The sequence below is a fragment of the Megalobrama amblycephala genome, linkage group LG3, assembly GCF_018812025.1.
Source record: "Megalobrama amblycephala isolate DHTTF-2021 linkage group LG3, ASM1881202v1, whole genome shotgun sequence".
Taxonomy (NCBI): Eukaryota; Metazoa; Chordata; class Actinopteri; order Cypriniformes; family Xenocyprididae; genus Megalobrama; species Megalobrama amblycephala.
In genome coordinates, this window is record NC_063046.1 from 48,178,148 (window position 1) to 48,198,392 (window position 20,245).

Sequence of the window (20,245 nt, forward strand, 5' to 3'; positions counted from 1 at the left end):
GATAGAATGGAATATTATTTGCAAACTTTTGTTTATGAATAAAGAATTTTCCATATAAAATAAAGAAATTAACAATGTACTCTAGGAATCTATTTTTGTCATCAATATAATAAAAAATAATGTATTTTAGACTGAAAGAATGAGTAACATTGGTAGAAATAAAAATATAGGAGCCAAGGTCGGACCAAAATTGTTTGGATACAGAAAACCTGCTTACTGTGTGGTAGAAACGGAGTATGACGCAAATATCGCGAGAGTCAGATGACCTGGCAACGCGTACAGTGCAAACATGGCGGCGAACTGTGATTACAAACACGACGCGTGAGTTCCTGTTGACTGTGGGCTCAGCGCAGTGCATTTGTAGTGGAGATACTCTGAAATTGTCATCTGAATTTAGTAAAATACGTACACTGAGGGAGACTGTTTGATTTGTAAGATCCAGAGCACAAGACACGTCTGACACGAATTAAAGAAACAACAGGTAGAGTGACTCTCTGGCTGGACGAGTCAAAATGCTCTTATCCACTGACAAATATTCATAATTTTAATACTGTAACCTAAAAACCCTTTAACTTACACCTGGTAACTTGCATTACCATATATATAATAGATTATGTATTTTAAATTTATCAGACCATTACGTGTAATTTAGCAGTTGTGTTTTTGGAGGTAAAACTGCATGTATAAATTACACACTGTCAACAAGACAATTCATGTACGATGAAGTATTTTTTAAAATATTACATTTGTTGTTTATCACGTGTTTTGTCAGTAAAAAGTAACCATTTTTTTTTAGAATTTTGTAGTAAACTAACGTTATATCATTGATATAAACAGTTATACTTACCTGACACATCACTTTTCATTATAGTTTATGAATGATAAATAATTTAGTAACTTAAATGAGAAGGAATGCCAAGGTGATGTTTTCTGGCTAGTTTCTTGAAACTTTAATATGCATATAGTATGCATATAGCAGAAACTATTGTTTTAGTGAGTATTTATGGGTTTCATATAATGAAATGTGATGTGTCAATGTGATGTGCCTTTTACAGTTTTCTTTTATATATATATACACACACACACACACACACACACACACAAACTTGTACTACAAAATACTATATATTTTGATGTATATTGTAGTCACATATCTGAATGTATAAGCTTATATAAGTTTAACGCTCACTGTCACTGTATGTGAACTCCATGACTGAAATTAAATGAATTGTGCATGTTCCCCAGGCCACTGGATTTACCTCTGAAGACGACGGCATGTCAGGTGCAGGTCAAAGCAGTGATGGTGGTGCTGGACAGGACGCAGAGGCTGATGGAGAACCGCCTCACGAGGCTTATCTTCAGGGAGGGGTGAATGAAGAAGAAGAAACACCACCAGCAGCGAAGCAGCCTCGACTGGAGCTGGATGATGTGGGTCTTGATTTACACCTGATACAGGCGCCTGTGGTGCCCTCAGTGGAGACATGTGGGAGTCAAGGTGCTGCTGGGACTCTAGAAGAAGGTGAAGCCATTTTTGCAAGCACTTCTGATTTACAGCATCCTGTTTGGCACAATGTCAGTATGCTCTTCTGATGTCTTAATATGTGATATAAACTCCATATGTTGCTCTCTTACTGCCATCTTTAAATAATTACATGAATATTGACCTTCAGTCTTTCATATGCATCCAATTTTAGTTAAGCAGCTCTCCGGAGGTGAAATGTTGGTTCCTTTTATAAATTTGGATGTGATGTTATTTTTCTTGGATCTGAAATGAGAGGGTTCACTTTTGTCATGGTTCATCACATGTGAATGCCATTGAACGTTGTTCACTTGTCCAATACTAAAATCACAGATAGCCAAATAACGTCAAGTCAGTTTTTATTTGTATAGCACTTTATTCTTTATGTATACTTATAGTGAACAAGCCATGGACAACTGTAGCATAAATGTTTTTATTCAGTTGGTACTTTTAAAGATATGTTTAACAAGAGTTATTAGTAAAAATAGATCTTAAAAGTCTTATAGGTTTTTCTTGTATTTTTAATCTTTCTTCCCATAACAATAGCCACAGAAGCTTAAACAAACATATACAAACATTGTTTAGTTAGTTAATATTTGGCTTATGTCAGGTTTATTAAATTAAATTACCAATATGTTAAGGGTATAAATTAATATAATAATAAAAAATAATGAATTAAGTTTTGGATTACAGATACTTTGACACATCTGATAATATAGTTTGCAACAAAATAAAAAAAAAATATATAGCATTCAATTCTGTATGTTAAATACTGAAATACTTAATGTTCATATGAAAGATTTGAAGGAATAGTTCAATCAAAAATAAAAATGTTACTAAAAATATGACATTCCAAACTTTCTGAGATGTATTGGTCCTTGTTTTCCATGCAGTCAGAATGCATGAGGAAGAATCATGTCATAGGGACTAATTTTATGATGCTTTTTGAAAGCTTGAAATCCTCAGTCCACATTCATTATAATTGTGTGGGAAAAGAGCGACCATTAGGGTACATTGTGCAGCATATTTCTTTTTTTTTCTTCTTTTCTGTTTAGTAAATATAGTGAACTTTAACTGTTCAACCAAAAATATAGATGATAAAAATTATTCTGACACTTTCTAAATTATTTAAATATAGCTACTGCAATATAGGTAAACTAAGCTTTAACAACAGAGGATGTGATTGGATATCTGGACTAACCAGCGGACTAAAAATAAAAGACTAAAAAATGTATTGCACAGCATCTCAAATGTTGGTTTGGTCTGAAATGTTGTGGTTCATCTGCTTCATCTGAGGCGCAATAATTTATGATGTACAAAGAAAGGGCCACAGTGGCTTCCCTGATCACAGCAACTTTCATTTTATTACAGATATTTTATTCCAATTTTCCAGTAAGTGACAGTTTTGTTCTTTTGAACACATGGGATGGAAACGCTGCTTTTATTTGCAAATGTTTTATGAGATATTACAATTTTGCTCACAAGTTAAATAATGCAACTTTGGATGGAAACAAAGCTCATGTTATTTTGATCCTTTCAGTTGCCTGTCAACACACTGATGAAACAGAACGTGCTGTGGGACCTGAGGAAATTGAAGGAGACGTGGAATGGCATCAAAACGGAGCAGAGATCAGAGAAACGCTCGGACAGACTGAGGAGGACGGAACAGATGAGTCTGAGAAGAAGAGTCCAGAAGACAACTCTGCTGAGCAGCACTAGTAAGTATACGGTCATCTTAAACTGTTGTGAAAGGAAACATGGCAGGAACAAATGCGTTTTGACAGTTGCAGTGGAACAGAGATATTTCCGGCTAGCTCAATGCTGTCTCTTTGCTGTGTCTGCAGTCAATGCCTCGACTTCAGTCAGAACCCTCAGATGCTGACGGGCTCCTGGGCCGAATACACCCACACCGCTGAGAATTACCTCAGAGGCTGCAAATGGTGATAACTGACAAAAGTAGCTAATTTATGATTGCTGTGTTGTGTAAACTGAATCACAGTATCAATCTTTCTTTATGACGACTCTCGGCAGGGCTCCAGATGGTTCCTGCATCGTTTCAAACAGCGCTGATAACGTTCTACGTGTATATAACCTCCCACCTGAGCTGTACAGCAGCCGCTGGGACATGCTTTCTGAGATGGTCAGCCTCCTCCAAATCTTCGTTTCATATTTACCATGTACTTGTAGAAGTAAAAATACTAAGCAGAGATCAGTTACCTTTTTATGTAGAACTGATTTTGGCCTGTGTTCAAAATGATAAATGTCTCATGACCAGTGTTGGGGGTAACGCATTACAATTAACGCAAATTACGTAATCAGATTACTGTTTCATGTAACAAGTATGCATTACTTTTAAATTTACCACAAAATATCGTATCTCACCCAGCCTAGGTGAGAGAAAGTAACATATCATAAAAAGTACTTTCATAAAATTACTTAATTACTTAATTACTTTACTTAAAATTACTTAGTTACTTTCATAAAAAGTAACTAAGTAACGCAATTAGTTACTTTTTTTAGGGAGTATCGCAAAATTGTATTGCATTACTTTTTAAAGTAACTTTCCTTCATTTTGAAAGCCTTGAGACAAAGGATCTTTTTTTTTTTACTTTGTCTAAACCTTTGATTTAGGATTTTATATAAACATTCTGGTTTGCCTAAAAGACATATTTAAAAATACTGTACACAATGTATGAGCTCATAATGCTGTTGCTTCTGTCTGTGTCCACTCAGAGTCCAGTGCTGAAGATGGCAGAAGGAGACACCATCTATGACTACTGCTGGTTCCCAAAGATGACCTCCATGGACCCGGATACATGCTTGTGAGTGTATATATAGTTTGTGTGTGTCTGTACACTACTGTTCAAAAGTTTATCTGTACACTACTGTTCAAAAGTTTTTTTTTTTTTTTTTTTTTTTTTTATGTTTTTGAAACTCTCTTATGCTCATTATGGCTGCATTTATTTGATCAAAAATATAGTAAAAACAGTAATATTGTGAAATATTATTGAAAACTTAATTATTTTTTGTTTTAATATATCTTAAAATGTAGTTTATTCCTGCAATACAAAGCTGAATTTTCAGCATCATTACTGCAGTCTTCAGTGTCACATGATCCTTCAAAGATCATTACAATTTTTTTTTTGTTTACTCCAATTTTGCTGCTCAAGAAGCATTTCTTGTTATTATGACAGCTGTGCTGCTTAATATTTTTGTGGAAATTAGAACTTTTCTTAATACATTTTTTTCAGAATTCTTCGTTAAGGTTAAAAAGAACAGCACTGATTTGAAGTAGATTTTTTTGTAATATAAAAAAATATTTTCTGTCACTTTTGATCAATTGTTTGTGCTGAATAAAAGTTTTAATTTATTTTTTAAAAATCTCACCCCAGACTTTTGAATGGTAGTGTTAAGAGTACTTTGGGTTAAGAGTACATCTTCCCTTAAAGGGATAGTTCACCCAAAAATTATAATTTGATTTTTATCTGCTTACTCCCAGCGCATCCAAGATGTAGGTGACTTTGTTTCTTCAGTAGAACACAAATGATGATTTTTAACTCCAACCGCTGCCGTCTGTCAGTGGTATAATGCATGTCAATGGTAACTCCATCTATAAGAGTAAAAAAAAAACATGCACAGACAAATCCAAATTAAACCCTGCGGCTCGTGACAACACATTGATGTCCTAAGACACGAAACAATCGGTTTGTGTGAGAAACCGAACAGTATTTATATAATTTTTTACCTCTAATAAACCTCTACGTCCAATTGCCTTGAGCGTGTGCACGGCATCCGGTGCGTGTACATGCTCTGGTGTAGTTTGAAGGATTAGTTCACTTTCAAATAAAATTTTCCTGATAATTTACTCACCCCATGTCATCCAAGATGTTCATGTCTTTCTTTCTTCGGTCAAAAAGAAATTAAGGTTTTTGAGGAAAACATTCCAGGATTATTCTCCTTATAGTGGACTTCAATGGCCTCCAAACGGTTGAAGGTCAAAATTACAGTTTCAGTGCAGCTTCAAAGGGCTTTAAACAATACCAGACGAGGAACACAAATGATTGCCTTGCACATGCTTCCTCTTTCCGTTTCTTCAAAAATCTTACGCTGTATGTCGTATCCTTCCCTATTCTACTTACAGGAAAAAAAAAAAAAAAAGAACTGGCGCCGCGTTCGTTCCGTAAGTAGAATAAGGAAGGTGTATGACATAAAGTGTAAGCTTTTTGAAGAGTATGGAAAGCGAAAGCACATGCAAGGTGATCATTTGTGTTTATAAAGCATATAGAGTTGTATTTTTGTAGAAAATGACTGATCGTTTCGCTAGATAAGACCCTTATTCCTCGTCTGGTATCGTTTAAAGCCCTTTGAAGCTGCGCTGAAACTGTAATTTTGACCTTCAACCGTTTGGAGGCCATTGAAGTCCACTATAAGGAGAATAATCCTGGAATGTTTTCATTAAAAACCTTAATTTTTTTTCGACCAAAGAAAGACATCTTGGATGACATGGGGGTAAGTAAATTATCAGGAAAATTTTATTTGAAAGTGGACTAATCCTTTAAACTACGCCAGTGCGCGTACACACCTCACGCACCGGATGCCGTGCGCAAGGCAGTTGGATAAAGTGGTGTATTAGAGGTAAAAAATGATATAAATACTGTTCGGTTTCTCGCACAAAACGATTGTTTCGTGTCTTAAGACATCAATGTGTCGTCACAAGCCGCAGGGTTTAATTTGGATTTGTCTGTGCATGTTTTTTTTACTCTCATAGATTGTGTTCCCATTGACATGCATTATATGACTGACAGACTGCAACGGTTGGAGTTAAAAATCATCATTTGTGTTTTACTGAAGAAACAAAGTCACCTACATCTTGGATGCCCTGGGAGTAAGCAAATAAACATCAAATTTTCATTTTTGTGTGAACTATCCCTTTAATAACACCATTTCAAAAATCACTGTTATTGTGGTTTGTGTTTGGAATGCTAAGGACTGTGTTTGCTTGGTGGTTTGAAACTCTTTTTAATAGTGGTCATTTTGTATTTATCTCAACAGTTGTTTTGAAAGCTAGTAAGCAACAGAAAAGCAGAATAAACTGTTCGTTATTATCCATTCAGCAGTGCAACTGACAAAGTCAGACTCATATAGTGCAAAAATTGCTATGGAATGTGTGTATGGTTTGTTCTGTGGAGAATAATTGTGTTTAGATTCCCATGCAGCTCAAAGCGAAATAAAACATGCTGTACATGCCAATGTTTGTGATCCTCACAAACATTTTTTTCCTCATATTTCTTGTGCTTTTCAGTTTACAAAAACTACTTTGATAGATACTTCGTAAAGACTAATGTCATGTGCTCATGGAATCACATTCTTTGATTCTCTGCCAACTCTATTTTCAAACCTGTATTTTTTTCTAAAATGTGTCCATTTGGTCTTGACTAATATTTGGACCATTTGGATCAAATGGTCAAGTTTCATTCACTGATTAACAGTCACATTTTACAATCTCCATTACCTTGTTTACAAAGTGGCCCAGTTAATCATTTCCAGAGACATGGCACGTCTTTAAAGAAATTGAGCTTTAATTAAGCTGCTATTGTTCCAGATCAGCATTGCTATGTTTCTTTTCTGTTATGATCAGTGCTGATGAGCCTTGTCTCCTCTGGTGGAGATTGTTGGATTCAACCCAGAATTTCAATTTCAAGGCTTGTATTTATTGTGGCTGGTCACATTTCCTGTACTTTCTGCAAAACCCTCTGAAGGGAGTGAGTGGTTTTGATTGTGCCCATTTATAAAACTGTTAGTTCTGGCTCTGAAATGTGACTTATCTGTCTATCTATCTATCTATCTGTCTGTCTGTCTGTCTGATCCATGTGTGTGTTTATTAGGGTTTGCAGAAAGTAGTGCTGGAATTATTTAGGGAGGAAGTAAGTGGTCTCTTTTTCTTCCTCTCCAGTTCTCTGTCGCTCCAGCTCTCGTTTAATGATGTTCTCTTTGATGGTTATGTTTTTTGTTGGACAAAAGGCAATGGAACAGAAATCAGTCCAAATCAATGCCAGTCGTCACGGATAACTGCGGCAGGTTGCTAACGAGGGCTCGTTAACTGCAGCATGTGCTGTTTCACGCACAAGCAGCATCAGTTCTGATCAAACGTTGTTTGGGATTACAGAATCCGCCCTGCAGCGACCGAAAATGACAAAAGAAAGGGAGGAACGACAAGTTGTGGGTCAAGGACGAAGCTGTAAACTTCATAAAGAACTCATAAAGATGAAGGGGATGAGGTTAAAGAAGACCGATGAGATGTGCTCAGTAACAATTTGTCATCTTCTATCTGGTCTTAGTGATATTGTTTACAGGTATTTCTGAAGCATTGTGAAACACAGCAGTTTTGGAGCATTTCTCTTCCAGGCGTGCATAGCATAATGTTCTGACTGCTGGCATTGGCTAAAGAGCTGCTTGAATGTCCACAGGGGTTGATCATTAACTCTGACTTATGATTGGCCGCTCCCTCCAGGGGAGGTGCTTAGTATTCAGGTCATTTACTTCCTCCATCTCTACTCAAGTCATCTCATTATTCACTTTTAAACTATGTTGCTCTTCTGTTGAGAGAACGTCGGATCTGTACTTAAGGGAATGGTTCACCCAAAAAATAAAAATTCTGACATCATTTACTCACCCTCCTGTTGTTTGAAACCCATATGGCATTATTCTATGAAACACACGCATAGAGAATATCTGGTTGGGTGGATTCAACATGATGGCAGTACATCGTGACTCACTTTAATGCTTGATAAAGTAACTAAAAAGTGACTTTTACCGCTGTTCATTGAATTTTCACAGGTGAAATCCAGTCATTTCTAGAGGAATCCACATGATCAAGAATTTCATATTGGGGGAAGATTTCCCCATGCAGATTTCATATCGGATTTAGTTGGTCATGTGAATTCAGCTGCTTGGCTTGAAAGTGAATTCTGTGTGCGCTGTGTGCTTCATACATCACTACACTATTGACAATAGACAATGGACCTATTTTGCTGAAATTTCACAAGTGTGACCACACCTATTTAAAAAAAAAATTTGCAGGCAAAAAAATGATGCGACGATGTCTTGCTCTAGGTCCTGTTTACACCTGGTATTAATGTACCAAGTCGATCGGATTACAAGTAGACGAGGCAGACACATTCCCGTTTACACCTGATATTTTAATCCGTCTCTTTTATCCACTTTCATCCAATTCTGTCCTGATTTCTTCGAGGGGAGGGTCTATGGGCGGGTAAATATATGTTTTTTTTTTTCCCGATCCATAGATCTAATGGACAAAATAAGCTTGCGCAATTTACATTTAAACGTGCACAGACAACGGAAAAATATACTCTGCTCTGACAGCCGCAAGACCACGTCGAATACAGTGTGTGTGCGTTAGAAATCAGGAATAGTGAGAGAACATTGTGCTTGGTACATTTTTCATCTTCAAACCAAACTTGGGTCTTCAGCCAACAAATCCCGTCTGTTTAGAGCGCTTCCCATAATGTTTACGCATTAGGTCAGTAGGCGGTCTTTTGTGGCTGTTTGAACGCATATGAGCATTAGGGCTGGGCGATATATCGCATGCGATTTTCACGCGCATTTCATCAGTAAAGCCGGTTCCCTGATTACCGCTAAATCGCCATCACCTGCTTTCAAATGGAGCGCCATTTAATAGACAGAGCCGTAGTTCACTGACAAGCTACGCAATATCGCGTTCATTATCGCAGATGAATTGCCTTCGATAATGAACGCGATATTGCGTAGCTTGTCAGTGAACTACGGCTCTGTCTATTAAATGCCGCTCCATTTGAAAGCAGGTGATGGCGATTTAGCAGTAATCAGGGAACCGGCTTTAGTTACGAAATGCGCGTGAAAATCGCATGCGATATATCGCCCAGCCCTAATGAGCATCTACACTACGAAACTAGTCCAGTCGAATGCTTTTTCGAATACCTCTGGAAGTGGTTGAAAGTCTCTCTCACAGATCCTGTAATATCAAAACGAGCCATTTTTGGAGTTTTATTAAATAAATCCTTTGTTTATAATGAGGAGGACGTTTTAAGCTCTGAAACTTGCAGGATGTTTTAAATTGGTACAAATGTCAAAAGGTCAAGGCAAATTTGATTTCTGATGTCAGGTCCCCTTTAAACATGAGCAAAATCTGCATGGTAAACTTTTTTCCCCTAATGCGAAACTTTGCCAGATTTCTATTGCAATTACTGGATTTCGTCTGAAATTTCACTGAGCAATGGCACAAAATATTATCGTACCTTAAGAGTGTGAGCAAAATATCCATGTGGCTTGCTGATAATTTTCCAAGTGTTTCAATCAAATTTGGTGAAAAACAATCTGATAATTTAACAGTTTTACAGTAAATTCATAGCGGTCACTCATATTTGTGAGTATTTAATCCTCACATGCAAGTTTCCAAGCAATAACTTGCTTTGTTTTGCTACTGTACATCCCGAAGTGCAGAGATGGTTTATAAATGGCTCTGAAATCCTTAATTTATCTAATAAAATGTATGTAGGTGTGTATATATAGTTTGTATTGTCCCTTATCAATGCCAAGGATTTATACTAATATGATATAAAACCTTTTGCCTAGGGATTTTCCAATCTTTTGGAGGGCATGTACTCATATGCCTGATGTCTTTTATTTAGCTGTAGTCATCATTTTTCACTTAAAATTGTCTTAGCTCTTCATATGTTAGATTCTCTATAGTGAATGGGTCTTTTGTGCTGCCGGTTTGGATGAAAGCCAGACTGATTGTCAAGTCTGATGTTGAATTCTCTTGTTTTGGGAAAAAAAAAAAAAGTTTTTAGATTTTGCAATATATTTCAGTAACATGCAGTGTATTTTAGTGTATTTCTCTAATTTTTCGCTTTTCCCTTCAGCATTGCAAGCAGTAGCCGGGACAACCCAGTCCACATATGGGACGCGTTCTATGGGGACCTCCGTGCGTCTTTTCGACCCTACAACCACCTGGATGAGCTGACAGCGGCCCATTCCCTGTGTTTCTCTCCCGACGGTTCTCAGCTCTACTGTGGCTTTGATAAAATTGTCAGGGTCTTCCACACTGACCGTCCTGGGAGAGACTGCGAGGAGAGGCCCACCATGGGTGAGGGTCCCTCTTGTAGAGGAATAACCACTACATCAATCATTCTCACTCTTCAAACGGTTTTTAATCGGGGTCATTAAGACGGCTGTCTGGCTTGCATGGGTGTGGAATTCCTGTAATCCTATTTAATTTCTTTTTGTTTGTATGGGTGGATTCATTCCAAACACATTCAGGGCAGGAAACACATATTTGGCTTGATTAAGCTAGCATAGTGTGCACGGCTCTGATCTAGACAGTGGCTGTGGATATAATTATCTTAGCATGTTTAAAGTGACTGACTCATTCACATTCTTTCAACACTGATATTGTAATTATTGGTCTGGATGTAACACAAAAGATCTTTGTTGAGACTGATTGTGTTTGAAAAGATACAACCTATTGTATTGCGATTTTGTAAAATGGATAATATAGTACCATCTTTATATTCTGATTGGATGAGCCACATACAAAGTTGTTGTGCAGTAGCTGATACATGTACACTACTGTTCCATAGTTAGGGGTCAAATAAAAAAAAAAAAGAAAAAGAAATGAATGTTTTATTCTATAAAAGGACATTTATAGTGTTACAAAATATTTCTATTTCAAATCAATGTTCTTTTGAACTTTCTATTCATCAAAGAACCCTGAAAAAAAGTATCACATGTTCCATCATAATATTAAGCAGTACAACTGTTTTCAACATTGATAATAATAATAAATGTTTCTTGAGCAGCAAATCATCATATTAGAATGATTTCTGAAGGATCATGTAACACTGAAGACTGGAGTAATGATGCTGAAATTACATTTTAAAATGTACTGAAATAGACAAGTTATTTCAAATTGTAAATTGATATTTTATTTATTTTTTGGAGCATAAGAGGCAAAAAAAATCTTACGACCCCAAACCCCAAAAGTAGTGTACATCTGACGGCACATCAAATTAATTCTATATTTATTTGTAAAGTTGCAACGTTGTTTGACTCCCATAAGCAAGTAAAATCAGCGTCTCGTCTCGCCAGATTTACTAAATGGGGCAAATTAGCGTGAGAGCCCAATTCCACAAACGCGCCGATGGGAGTGGCAAGTTTTGTGGGTGATCTACAGCTGATGCGCAAATTCAACAACATGGACGCAGTCAAATCATTTACATAATGACCAACGCAATCTACCAAGAGCAGTCCAAATTAGTGTTGGGTCACAAATAAACAGAGCTGATGCTCATCAGGTGCGGGTCGACACAGGCGTAACTTGTTACATGTAATCTGACAAACACGTACACACACACACATATAGGCCACCATGGCTTGGCAAACGATATGTTCGGATAACGTCTTCATCTGGCATTCCAAAGAAATTAAAATATTGGAAAGTGGAAAATATTTTCTCCCTTCTACCACACGCTCTCTGTTCTCTGTGGTGTCTCCTCCTAGCAGCAACAATTGCAGCCATGTCGCAAAATGAGTTAAGAAATGCTTTTTTAGGGCGTTAAATAATAGCACAAATACCAGTAAATTGACTAGCTTAAACATTAGTAAATCACGTTGCGTGATTTATTTAAATACTCTCCTCCCGTAAATTTTGCGTCTGAAAGGGAAACTCTTACAAATGCATATGCAATAAGGTCAGCTGCAAAAACAACTCAGTCCATGCCTTTTCAGCGCTAATTTTGCGCTGCGTGTCTTTAGTAAATCCCGACAGTAGTTTTTTAATGCCAAAAGAGGGTTTGCGCTTGCGTAAGCTGTTAGTAAATCTGGCCCTTAATAACAAGTTCTTCCTTGTCTGGACTTTGGGACACGCCCCTCTGTATTTTCCCATTACTCACTTATACTTTATCATTCTCTAATATGAAACCAAACTAATTACAAAATAACTTTTGTTCCTGTTTTCCTTCCTGATCATTTCATCTTTCAAGTGAAGAAACAGGGTCAGACTGGCATTATCTCATGTATTGCCTTCAGCCCATGCCAGACAATGTACGCCTGTGGGTCGTACTCTCGTTCGGCTGGCATTTACTCTTGTGAGGATGGTTCTCTGCTGGCTCTGCTGCCCACTCGACACCACGGAGGCCTTACACACCTGATCTTCTCACCCAATGGCTATCACCTGTTTACCGGCGGCCGCAAGGTCAGTGGGCTCATACGTGCTGTATTTCTGTCCTCACAGCTTTGTTTTGTCAAAGGAAATATGATGGATCATATTTCATATTTCAATACATCAGCCAATCAGAAGTACTGCAGTTTGATTGCATGTTTTGAATCCTCTAGCTAATGCCATGTGTCACTGCCTTTAGGACTCAGAGATCCTGTGCTGGGACCTGAGAGATCCAGGACGGGTTCTGTTCTCTATGTACAGGAACGTCAATACAAACCAGCGTATCTACTTTGACATGGACCAGTAAGATCAAGACTTACAACTTGACTAAAAACTCAACCATAGTAATTAGACCCATTTATGTTTTGCTCATGTTATGTTGATATTTGTGTGTCTGAATTAGATCTGGACGATATCTACTGAGTGGGGACACCAATGGTGTGGTGTCAGTGTGGGACACCCTCACAGCGCCACCTGATGGGAATGAGGAGACACTACAGCCACTGCTACAGTTTCAGGCGCACACAGATTGTGCTAATGGCATCAGGTACAATTATCACCACTTAAATAACGTTTAGAAAATACATGAGATCAAAATAACATGCTAAGTTGACATATTTGTTTCTCTGAAAAACAATGCTACAGCCAGTTATTTTACTTTGAAATGTGCGTTTTTTTTGTCAGAATGTCTGTTTATGCCAATATACCCAATAGTATTTCAAAACCCCGGGTTGCCAGTTGGTGGAAAACACAGCATATTGCCGCCATGGAAGCCAGCTAACGAACTGGGTCAGAGATCGCAGATTCTACCCGACCTAAAAATACTCTGCATCCATCTATAAATCTCTATGACCGGAGGCATATTAATACACCGAATAAATCAACTCATACAGTGTAAAGGCCCGTTCACACCAAGAACGATAACTATAAAGATAACGGTAAAAATTTAGTTCTAAAATTTGTTCTAAATATAAAAGAATAGAACAGATAACTATAACGATAACGATATAGAAAAACGATATCGTTGGGATCACTTTCAGAGCGATTTTTTTTTTTTTTCAGTTGTTGAATGATAAAACACTGACAGCCAATCAGAATCCATTATAATTTCAGGGCTCGCGCATTTATAATGGCAGATGTCTTTGCGGAGAAGTTCATCGCCAAGGTCCAGAAAAAGCCACCACTGTTTGTCAAGTCAAACACCCTTTTCAAGGATACTTTAAATAAAATGGATATATGGAAAACAATAGGTCATACCCTCAGAATAAATGGTGAGAAGTATGAACTATGAGATCATTATGCCAGGTGTAGCAAACAGTGTAACATAAAATTACCTCAGGTATCCAGCACTAGTTTCAGCAACATGTTGTCTTGCTTCCTTTAAAGGGGTGATGAACTGAGAAATCAAATTTTCCTTGAGCTTTTGACATATAAGAGGTCATCATACTATAAGAATATCCTGTAAGTTTCAGAACTGAAAACTTCCTTATTAGTCCAATAAAAGCTTTTATTGACACCTGACCCAGCAAACGACAGGATTTACAAAGTGGGGATCTATGACGTCAAAGGGCAGCAAGCACCGCGTCCGCAGAAGAAGATCAACGCCTACTTCATCACTGCCTGTTTAGCCCCTCCCACCGATTCACGCATAACATGCAATAGAATAGGTAGCCTAAGTAACATAGGCCTACGTGGTGCTAAACCAGATTGAGCTACCAAGCAATAAACATGCCGTTGAGGATTACAAAATATTGTGCCTCGGTTCAACAGTAATGTAACATGTAAGTAACTGTGTTAATTACAATGCCTGATCTAAAATGATTCATGTACAGTCAGATGTTCTTTATCTGTGTGTCAGTAAATCAAACCAGTGACTAAATGTCAACTTGCGTTGTTTCTCTTAGTAGGATGAAAATAATCTGTTATTTAACAGTGATTCAATTATATAAAGAAAGCAATCAAAGAAAGCTCCCTTTGCAATCGTTGGAGCAGCGCTCGTTGAAGCTGTCAATCAAACAGCGCAAGTTTGTCGTTACTGACGCGCAAAACTCCCATTTTATACAACAAATCTCTTAATTATATCGCGTTTGCACTGTTAGTGAAGATGAAAGCATTTGTTAGTGTACAGAAATTGAGTTGCAATGACGAGATCACTGCTTTCATGCGCTCAACATGTCTGTGTTCATCACTGCAAATTTCATGCCACGATCTAAATATAATGCCATAGATCTAAATGTAATGTAGCACTTTTCATGATTAGTTAACCTTGAGAGCTGTAATAGTAAAAACACACTAAAAGAGAGAGTAATACTTGGCTATTTCAAATAGAAAGATGTTAGCCAATCACAGCAGTGGGCGTTTACACTGAATCTCACAGCAGACACGCCCCTTAAAACGGAGCATTTAAATCAGAGGGCTATAATCAGGGTAGGAAAAATGTCTTTTATTAATAAATATGACAATTTTGGATGTAAAAAGCATATTAACATTATAAGTGCACCCCAGGAAACATTATAAAACAATAAAACAATGCAGTTCATGACCTCTTTAAAGTTGCAGTGAAAAAGACTAGGCGCTGTTTTTATTCCACTATTGACTTTGTTAGCTAAATTTACTGTTAGATTAGATCGATTACACTAGCTCTTCACTCAAAACATAGCATGCTATAGCATGCTGAGGACATCTGCTGGTTAAAGCCACGTAAATGCAACAAGAACAGCAAAAACATGTTGTATACACTTTGAAACCGCAGCGCGAGAGATTAGAATAAACAGACTGTTATCATTCGTTCATGTGGACGCAAATATAGTTATAGTTATCATTAAAGTTAACGTTCTTGGTGTGAATGGGCCTTAAGGCTGTTGCGTATCCTCAATCTGGCAACCCGCATGAGTGTTGAGTCTGAGGAGGAGGGGGTGGGAGAAACAACTCTTTCCAGTATTTTGAATTTGGACTGCAGTACCCAGTTCAACCACTAGCTGTCAATATTACATACTGCGCCTTTAACACTCTGAGGTCTAAAAACGCGCCGGCGCGTTTTGCAGGTTTTTTTTCACATTGCAGCAAAACAGACTTAAAATACTCCGTCATTTTTTGTCATAGAAACATAAGTAATACATCAATTGAAACTATAGAATATCTCCTTTTATTTGTATACACTCAGAGTAAAAACAAAATGTTGTGCTTTTTGTAAAATAAAGAAAACTAACATGATGCGTGATCTCTCATCTCCCTCTGAACGAAGTCCAATCTGATAGTTCTCAGAAAATGAAGTGTAACTTAGTGAATACTAATCACAAAAAATTCATACTTATGTCTAACAAAACGTTGAAATGTCAGGTTTTAAATCGTGCAAGTCAAATCGAAAACAAACATTCTGTGTTTATGTAATCTGTATGAAACGAGAGCCATGTCAGAAGTCCGTGATTCAGCTCATTACCCACTAATGCGGCCACACCCACGGAGCCAGCGCTATTCACAGGCAAATTCAGAGACAACACATGCATTCATCATCTCAATCGTGTATTTATTGCCTTGAAAATTGTTTATCTGGATGAAAAAGCCATGGTTAGCGATCTCTGGAAGACATTCAGTAAATTCCTGTTTGTTTTCTTCTATTGATAAGTTTTAAGTGAGTTTTTGTTTCTTTAGCGCCCTCCGGCTGTAGTATGAATTGGTAAACACCATTCATGGAATATCGTCTTCTTCTTAGGTGAATTTGTGGACTAAAATGCACAGAGCGCCCTCCGGCTGCAGTATGAATTGCAAACACCAGCGCTCATAGAGATAACAATGAATATTAAATAAAAAATAACTCCTCTGTATAGAAAATTGACATAAACATATGAGAATCCTATATTTCTCCAAATGTGCATGCTTTTAAACTAAAAGCCTATATTCAGACTCTTTGCATCACAGAAATACATTATATTTTAAAGTATAATATAAACCATTATTTTATATTGTAATAAAATTTTTCTGTATGTTTCATATACCATGATGAGCTTGAGACATCACAGAAGTTTTTTTTCACAGCCTACCTGACTGAAATGCCTCATTAATATGCAAGTCTTTTCAGGTCATTACTATTCAATTCTTTTGTCTTCACAGGTGAGAATGAGCCATTATTCATGGAGATTCACGCCTCCTCGTGGATACCGTGTTTCTTGGCAAAAAGTGTCTTACAAAAACTAAATCAGTATATTGTTATAAATGAAAGAGTAGTCAGCATAATTTTTACATAATTTTGAAGCAAAAACTCTAGTCTACAACCTTCAATACCCAAAAGTCTTGTGAACACAGATTTAATATACTTTTATTGGCCTTATATCAGTGACTTAAGTTTTTTGTTTTTTCAGTAACCACGCATAAACGTTATTCCTTCAAAAACACAAACATGTACACACATGTTCCTCACATATTATGGTAGCCTAGTTTGTGCTGAATACAGTGTAATGACACTTGTGTCATTAATATGTTTATGAACAACTGAAAAAAGCACAAATGTCAGGGCATGTCAAAACTTCTCCAGGCCCCAAATCAGCCTCAGACTCCAGAGGGTTAATGTAAAAATCTGCTAAATAAATAAATGTCAATGACTAAATATTGCTTTTCTCTTACTCTCTCATTTCTGCAGTGTGCACCCTTTCATGCCATTAGTAGCTTCGTCCAGTGGTCAGAGGAAGTTCTGCTGGCCTTCTGACAGCGAGGACTCTGAGTCAGATTCAGACGAGGGAAATGTGATGTCAACAAACGGCGTACGACAGGACAACGCTCTGGTGCTGTGGTGGGCTGGCCCATTGGGCTCAACCAATGAGAGAGTGCCGGTGGAGGAGCCAGCAGTTATTGAAAGCTAGAACTTTTGATTGTAAAACTGCACTCCAGACAGATCCATAATCTACTGCCAAACCTATAATATACTGTTTGTTTAGGTGATTTGTAATTCAGCATTGATTTTAATAGTCCTTAGAATAGTCCTTTTTTTTTTTTTTTTTTTTTAAATCTTCCAGCCTTTTTGCATGTCGCTAGGTTTGTAAACCTCAATCAGTAAAAGTCTAAAAGTCAAGACAAACCAAAGTCTATTGAATTTAAATTGGTTCTGACAACAAATTATGATTTAGATGACTTGGACCACTGATCTGAAATATGAATAATTCATTCATAGATTTCATTTTGTTTGGATGGATTCTTAAATTGATGTTTACGTTGTGATTACTAGCAATGCTTTCAGGATCTGCCCTGTCGCTGCTGGAGTGTGATACCTCTCAGGTTTGCGATTTAGCTGCGCAGCCTTTTCCGATTTTTGCATTGGGTTTGTTTTCCTTTCACCATGTAAAACCTGTTTTCGGGAAACACGTCAAGTCTTGCCTAGGACTAACTTTAAGGCCTTTCAGTGAAGACAGAACAGTTATTTCAGGAGCAGGTTTAATCCGTGTAAGAGATTATTCTGACTTTGGGAAGGTCTGTGTATGATGGACTGAGACTGAGTTTATTTTATGTTAAATGTGCCATAGAGCTACAGTGGACAGCTGTGAATATATTTTTATAAGCCTGTAATCTGCTTTATTGTGTGTGAATGTGGTTGGTTTCCTGCCTCTCAATGAGCCTCGTTGCTTTAGCTGAGGCTGCACATTCCCTTTTATAATAACCCGTGTTTATGTTTGCTTTGTGTGTGCACGCGAGAGAGAGAGTCTTTGCATATTCTAATGTTAGCTGTCGTCTTGACACAATGGTGTGCATTTTTACAAATGTACACTTTTTTTACAGCTTTACCTTATATGTGTGTGTGTGTGTGTGTGTGTGTGTTTTGTGCCTGTAATTTTCTCTTTAAAGCAGTGGGTTTGAATGTTTCAGGCTTGCTAAACATGCTCTTGTCAGAGTGCTGAATATCATATTACATCCATTGCTGAAAGCTTCAGTTGTTTGTACAAATGCGTAACACAAACCTTATCTGTACATTTTTCCTGGATTGTAAGCCACCTCATTCAGGTCTGCTTGTGGTTCTTTCTGCTCAGAGGAACCGTTTGCAACAGGTAGTCATGGTGGCTGAAAAGATTAATAAACATGTTTATATAAAAATCACTGTCATTCTTTAATTATAGGTGTTTGCAGAGGTAAGTTGCAAGGTAAGTTAATATTGCTCATGCTTTGAACAAACTTGTAACTAAGTATTAAACTTCAAAGTGTTTAACTTCTCCTGTACAGCAATTGTGCATGTACAAGAATGATATCATGCAGATTTTCAAAGCAGTCATGGGCCCAGTTCATGAAATTTGTCTTAAGAAAAAATTCTTTAAAACATAAATTTTAAGAGATTTGTTTGGATGTTCCTAAATGCAAATCTTGAAGTATTTTCTTCAGCATCATATTTTTTTGACACCAGTTGTATTACAACAAATTCAGTACAGACAAATTTTGTAAGGCTTAATATTTGGAACAAGTTATTCTAAAGTTATTTACAATTACAGTTTTTGAATTCTCAAGTGGGTTTTATTTGGATTGTTGCACTCAAAAATGAATGTGAGCTTGCAGTCAATTGTGGAGGGGCAGGATTTAAGTTGACTAAATGATTAGAGAAGTCGTTTTCACTGGAAGACAAAGTTAACATTTTGATTAAACATTGAGGACACAAAGTCTGTAATATGCATTTACAAAGTAGATGTAACGGTATTTTTTTTTTTTTTTTTTTTTTTTCATTTCATACCAACTTTAAGAAGTATTTTTGTAATACAAAATTTGTTTTAATACTTTTTTGGAGTTAGAAAATAAGAAAATGGTAGTTAAGAATAAAGCAATAAGCCCCAAGAAGCTGTGGTTTACAGTGAATGTATAACATCTAAGGGGCCTAAAACCCCCTTAGCTGTTATAAATTCACTGTAAACCACGGCTTCACAGGGCTTATTGCTTTTATAAAACGGTTACCACACAATACAAATATTCCAGCCAAAAAATATGTATCTGCAACTTTCATTTAGATCTTTCCACTGGAAAAATAGTCCCTGACCGTGAACAGCAACAGAAATTACATTTATTACGCCATTAGATGGCAAAGATTGTCTTTATGAGAGTCACTTAGTAGCAAAGACTTATATTGAAACTCGTATTGTGAACACAGTGTTGCCAACTTAGCGACTTTGTCGCTAGATTTAGTGATTTAAAAAAAAAAAAAAAAGCACCTAGCAACAAATCTAGTGACTTTTTGGACAAACCTCAGTAACTTTCCAAATGTCACCAGCACTGTCCTGTGAGTGCGAGGTCTTGCTTTCCCGCTCCCGTCACGCCTCTCTCAGCGTCTACTGTGTTCAGTGAGTGTTTGAGAGCAGCAGCACATTCCGTTGAGTGCAGGGCATCCTTTGTTTTACCGTTTTGATTTCCATTTTTCTTGTGTGCTTTTCACTTATATTACTCACTATCACAGAGCTTTAGTTCATTCAGTTTACAAACTCTCTGAATTCATATAATTTACATATATAAAAAATTTAGTCAATATCATACTCGTTCTGTTACCT

At 37.0% G+C, this 20,245-nt stretch overlaps 1 protein-coding gene across 1 annotated transcript; it reads left to right on the forward strand.

Annotated features, from left to right (window-relative positions):
- Window positions 1–247: 247 nt before the first annotated feature.
- Window positions 248–18,815, forward strand: wrap53 (WD repeat containing, antisense to TP53). Its single transcript, XM_048185848.1, has 11 exons — window positions 248–481; window positions 1,246–1,519; window positions 3,060–3,237; window positions 3,364–3,459; window positions 3,551–3,659; window positions 4,253–4,341; window positions 10,441–10,664; window positions 12,559–12,770; window positions 12,937–13,040; window positions 13,141–13,284; window positions 17,374–18,815. Exons 2-11 carry the CDS (start codon window positions 1,276–1,278, stop codon window positions 17,591–17,593), a joined length of 1,620 nt encoding a protein of 539 aa, XP_048041805.1. The 5' UTR covers window positions 248–481; window positions 1,246–1,275; the 3' UTR covers window positions 17,594–18,815.
- The last annotated feature ends 1,430 nt before the right edge of the window (window positions 18,816–20,245 follow it).

Bases quoted from the DNA above. Each gene is read 5' to 3' on its own strand.
- wrap53 (XM_048185848.1), top strand. From the start codon at position 1,276: ATGTCAGGTGCAGGTCAAAGCAGTGATGGTGGTGCTGGACAGGACGCA. The intron at 3,660-4,252 runs GTCAGCCTCCTC...GTGTCCACTCAG, and splicing joins GGGACATGCTTTCTGAGATG to AGTCCAGTGCTGAAGATGGC. The intron at 12,771-12,936 runs GTCAGTGGGCTC...CACTGCCTTTAG, and splicing joins TGTTTACCGGCGGCCGCAAG to GACTCAGAGATCCTGTGCTG.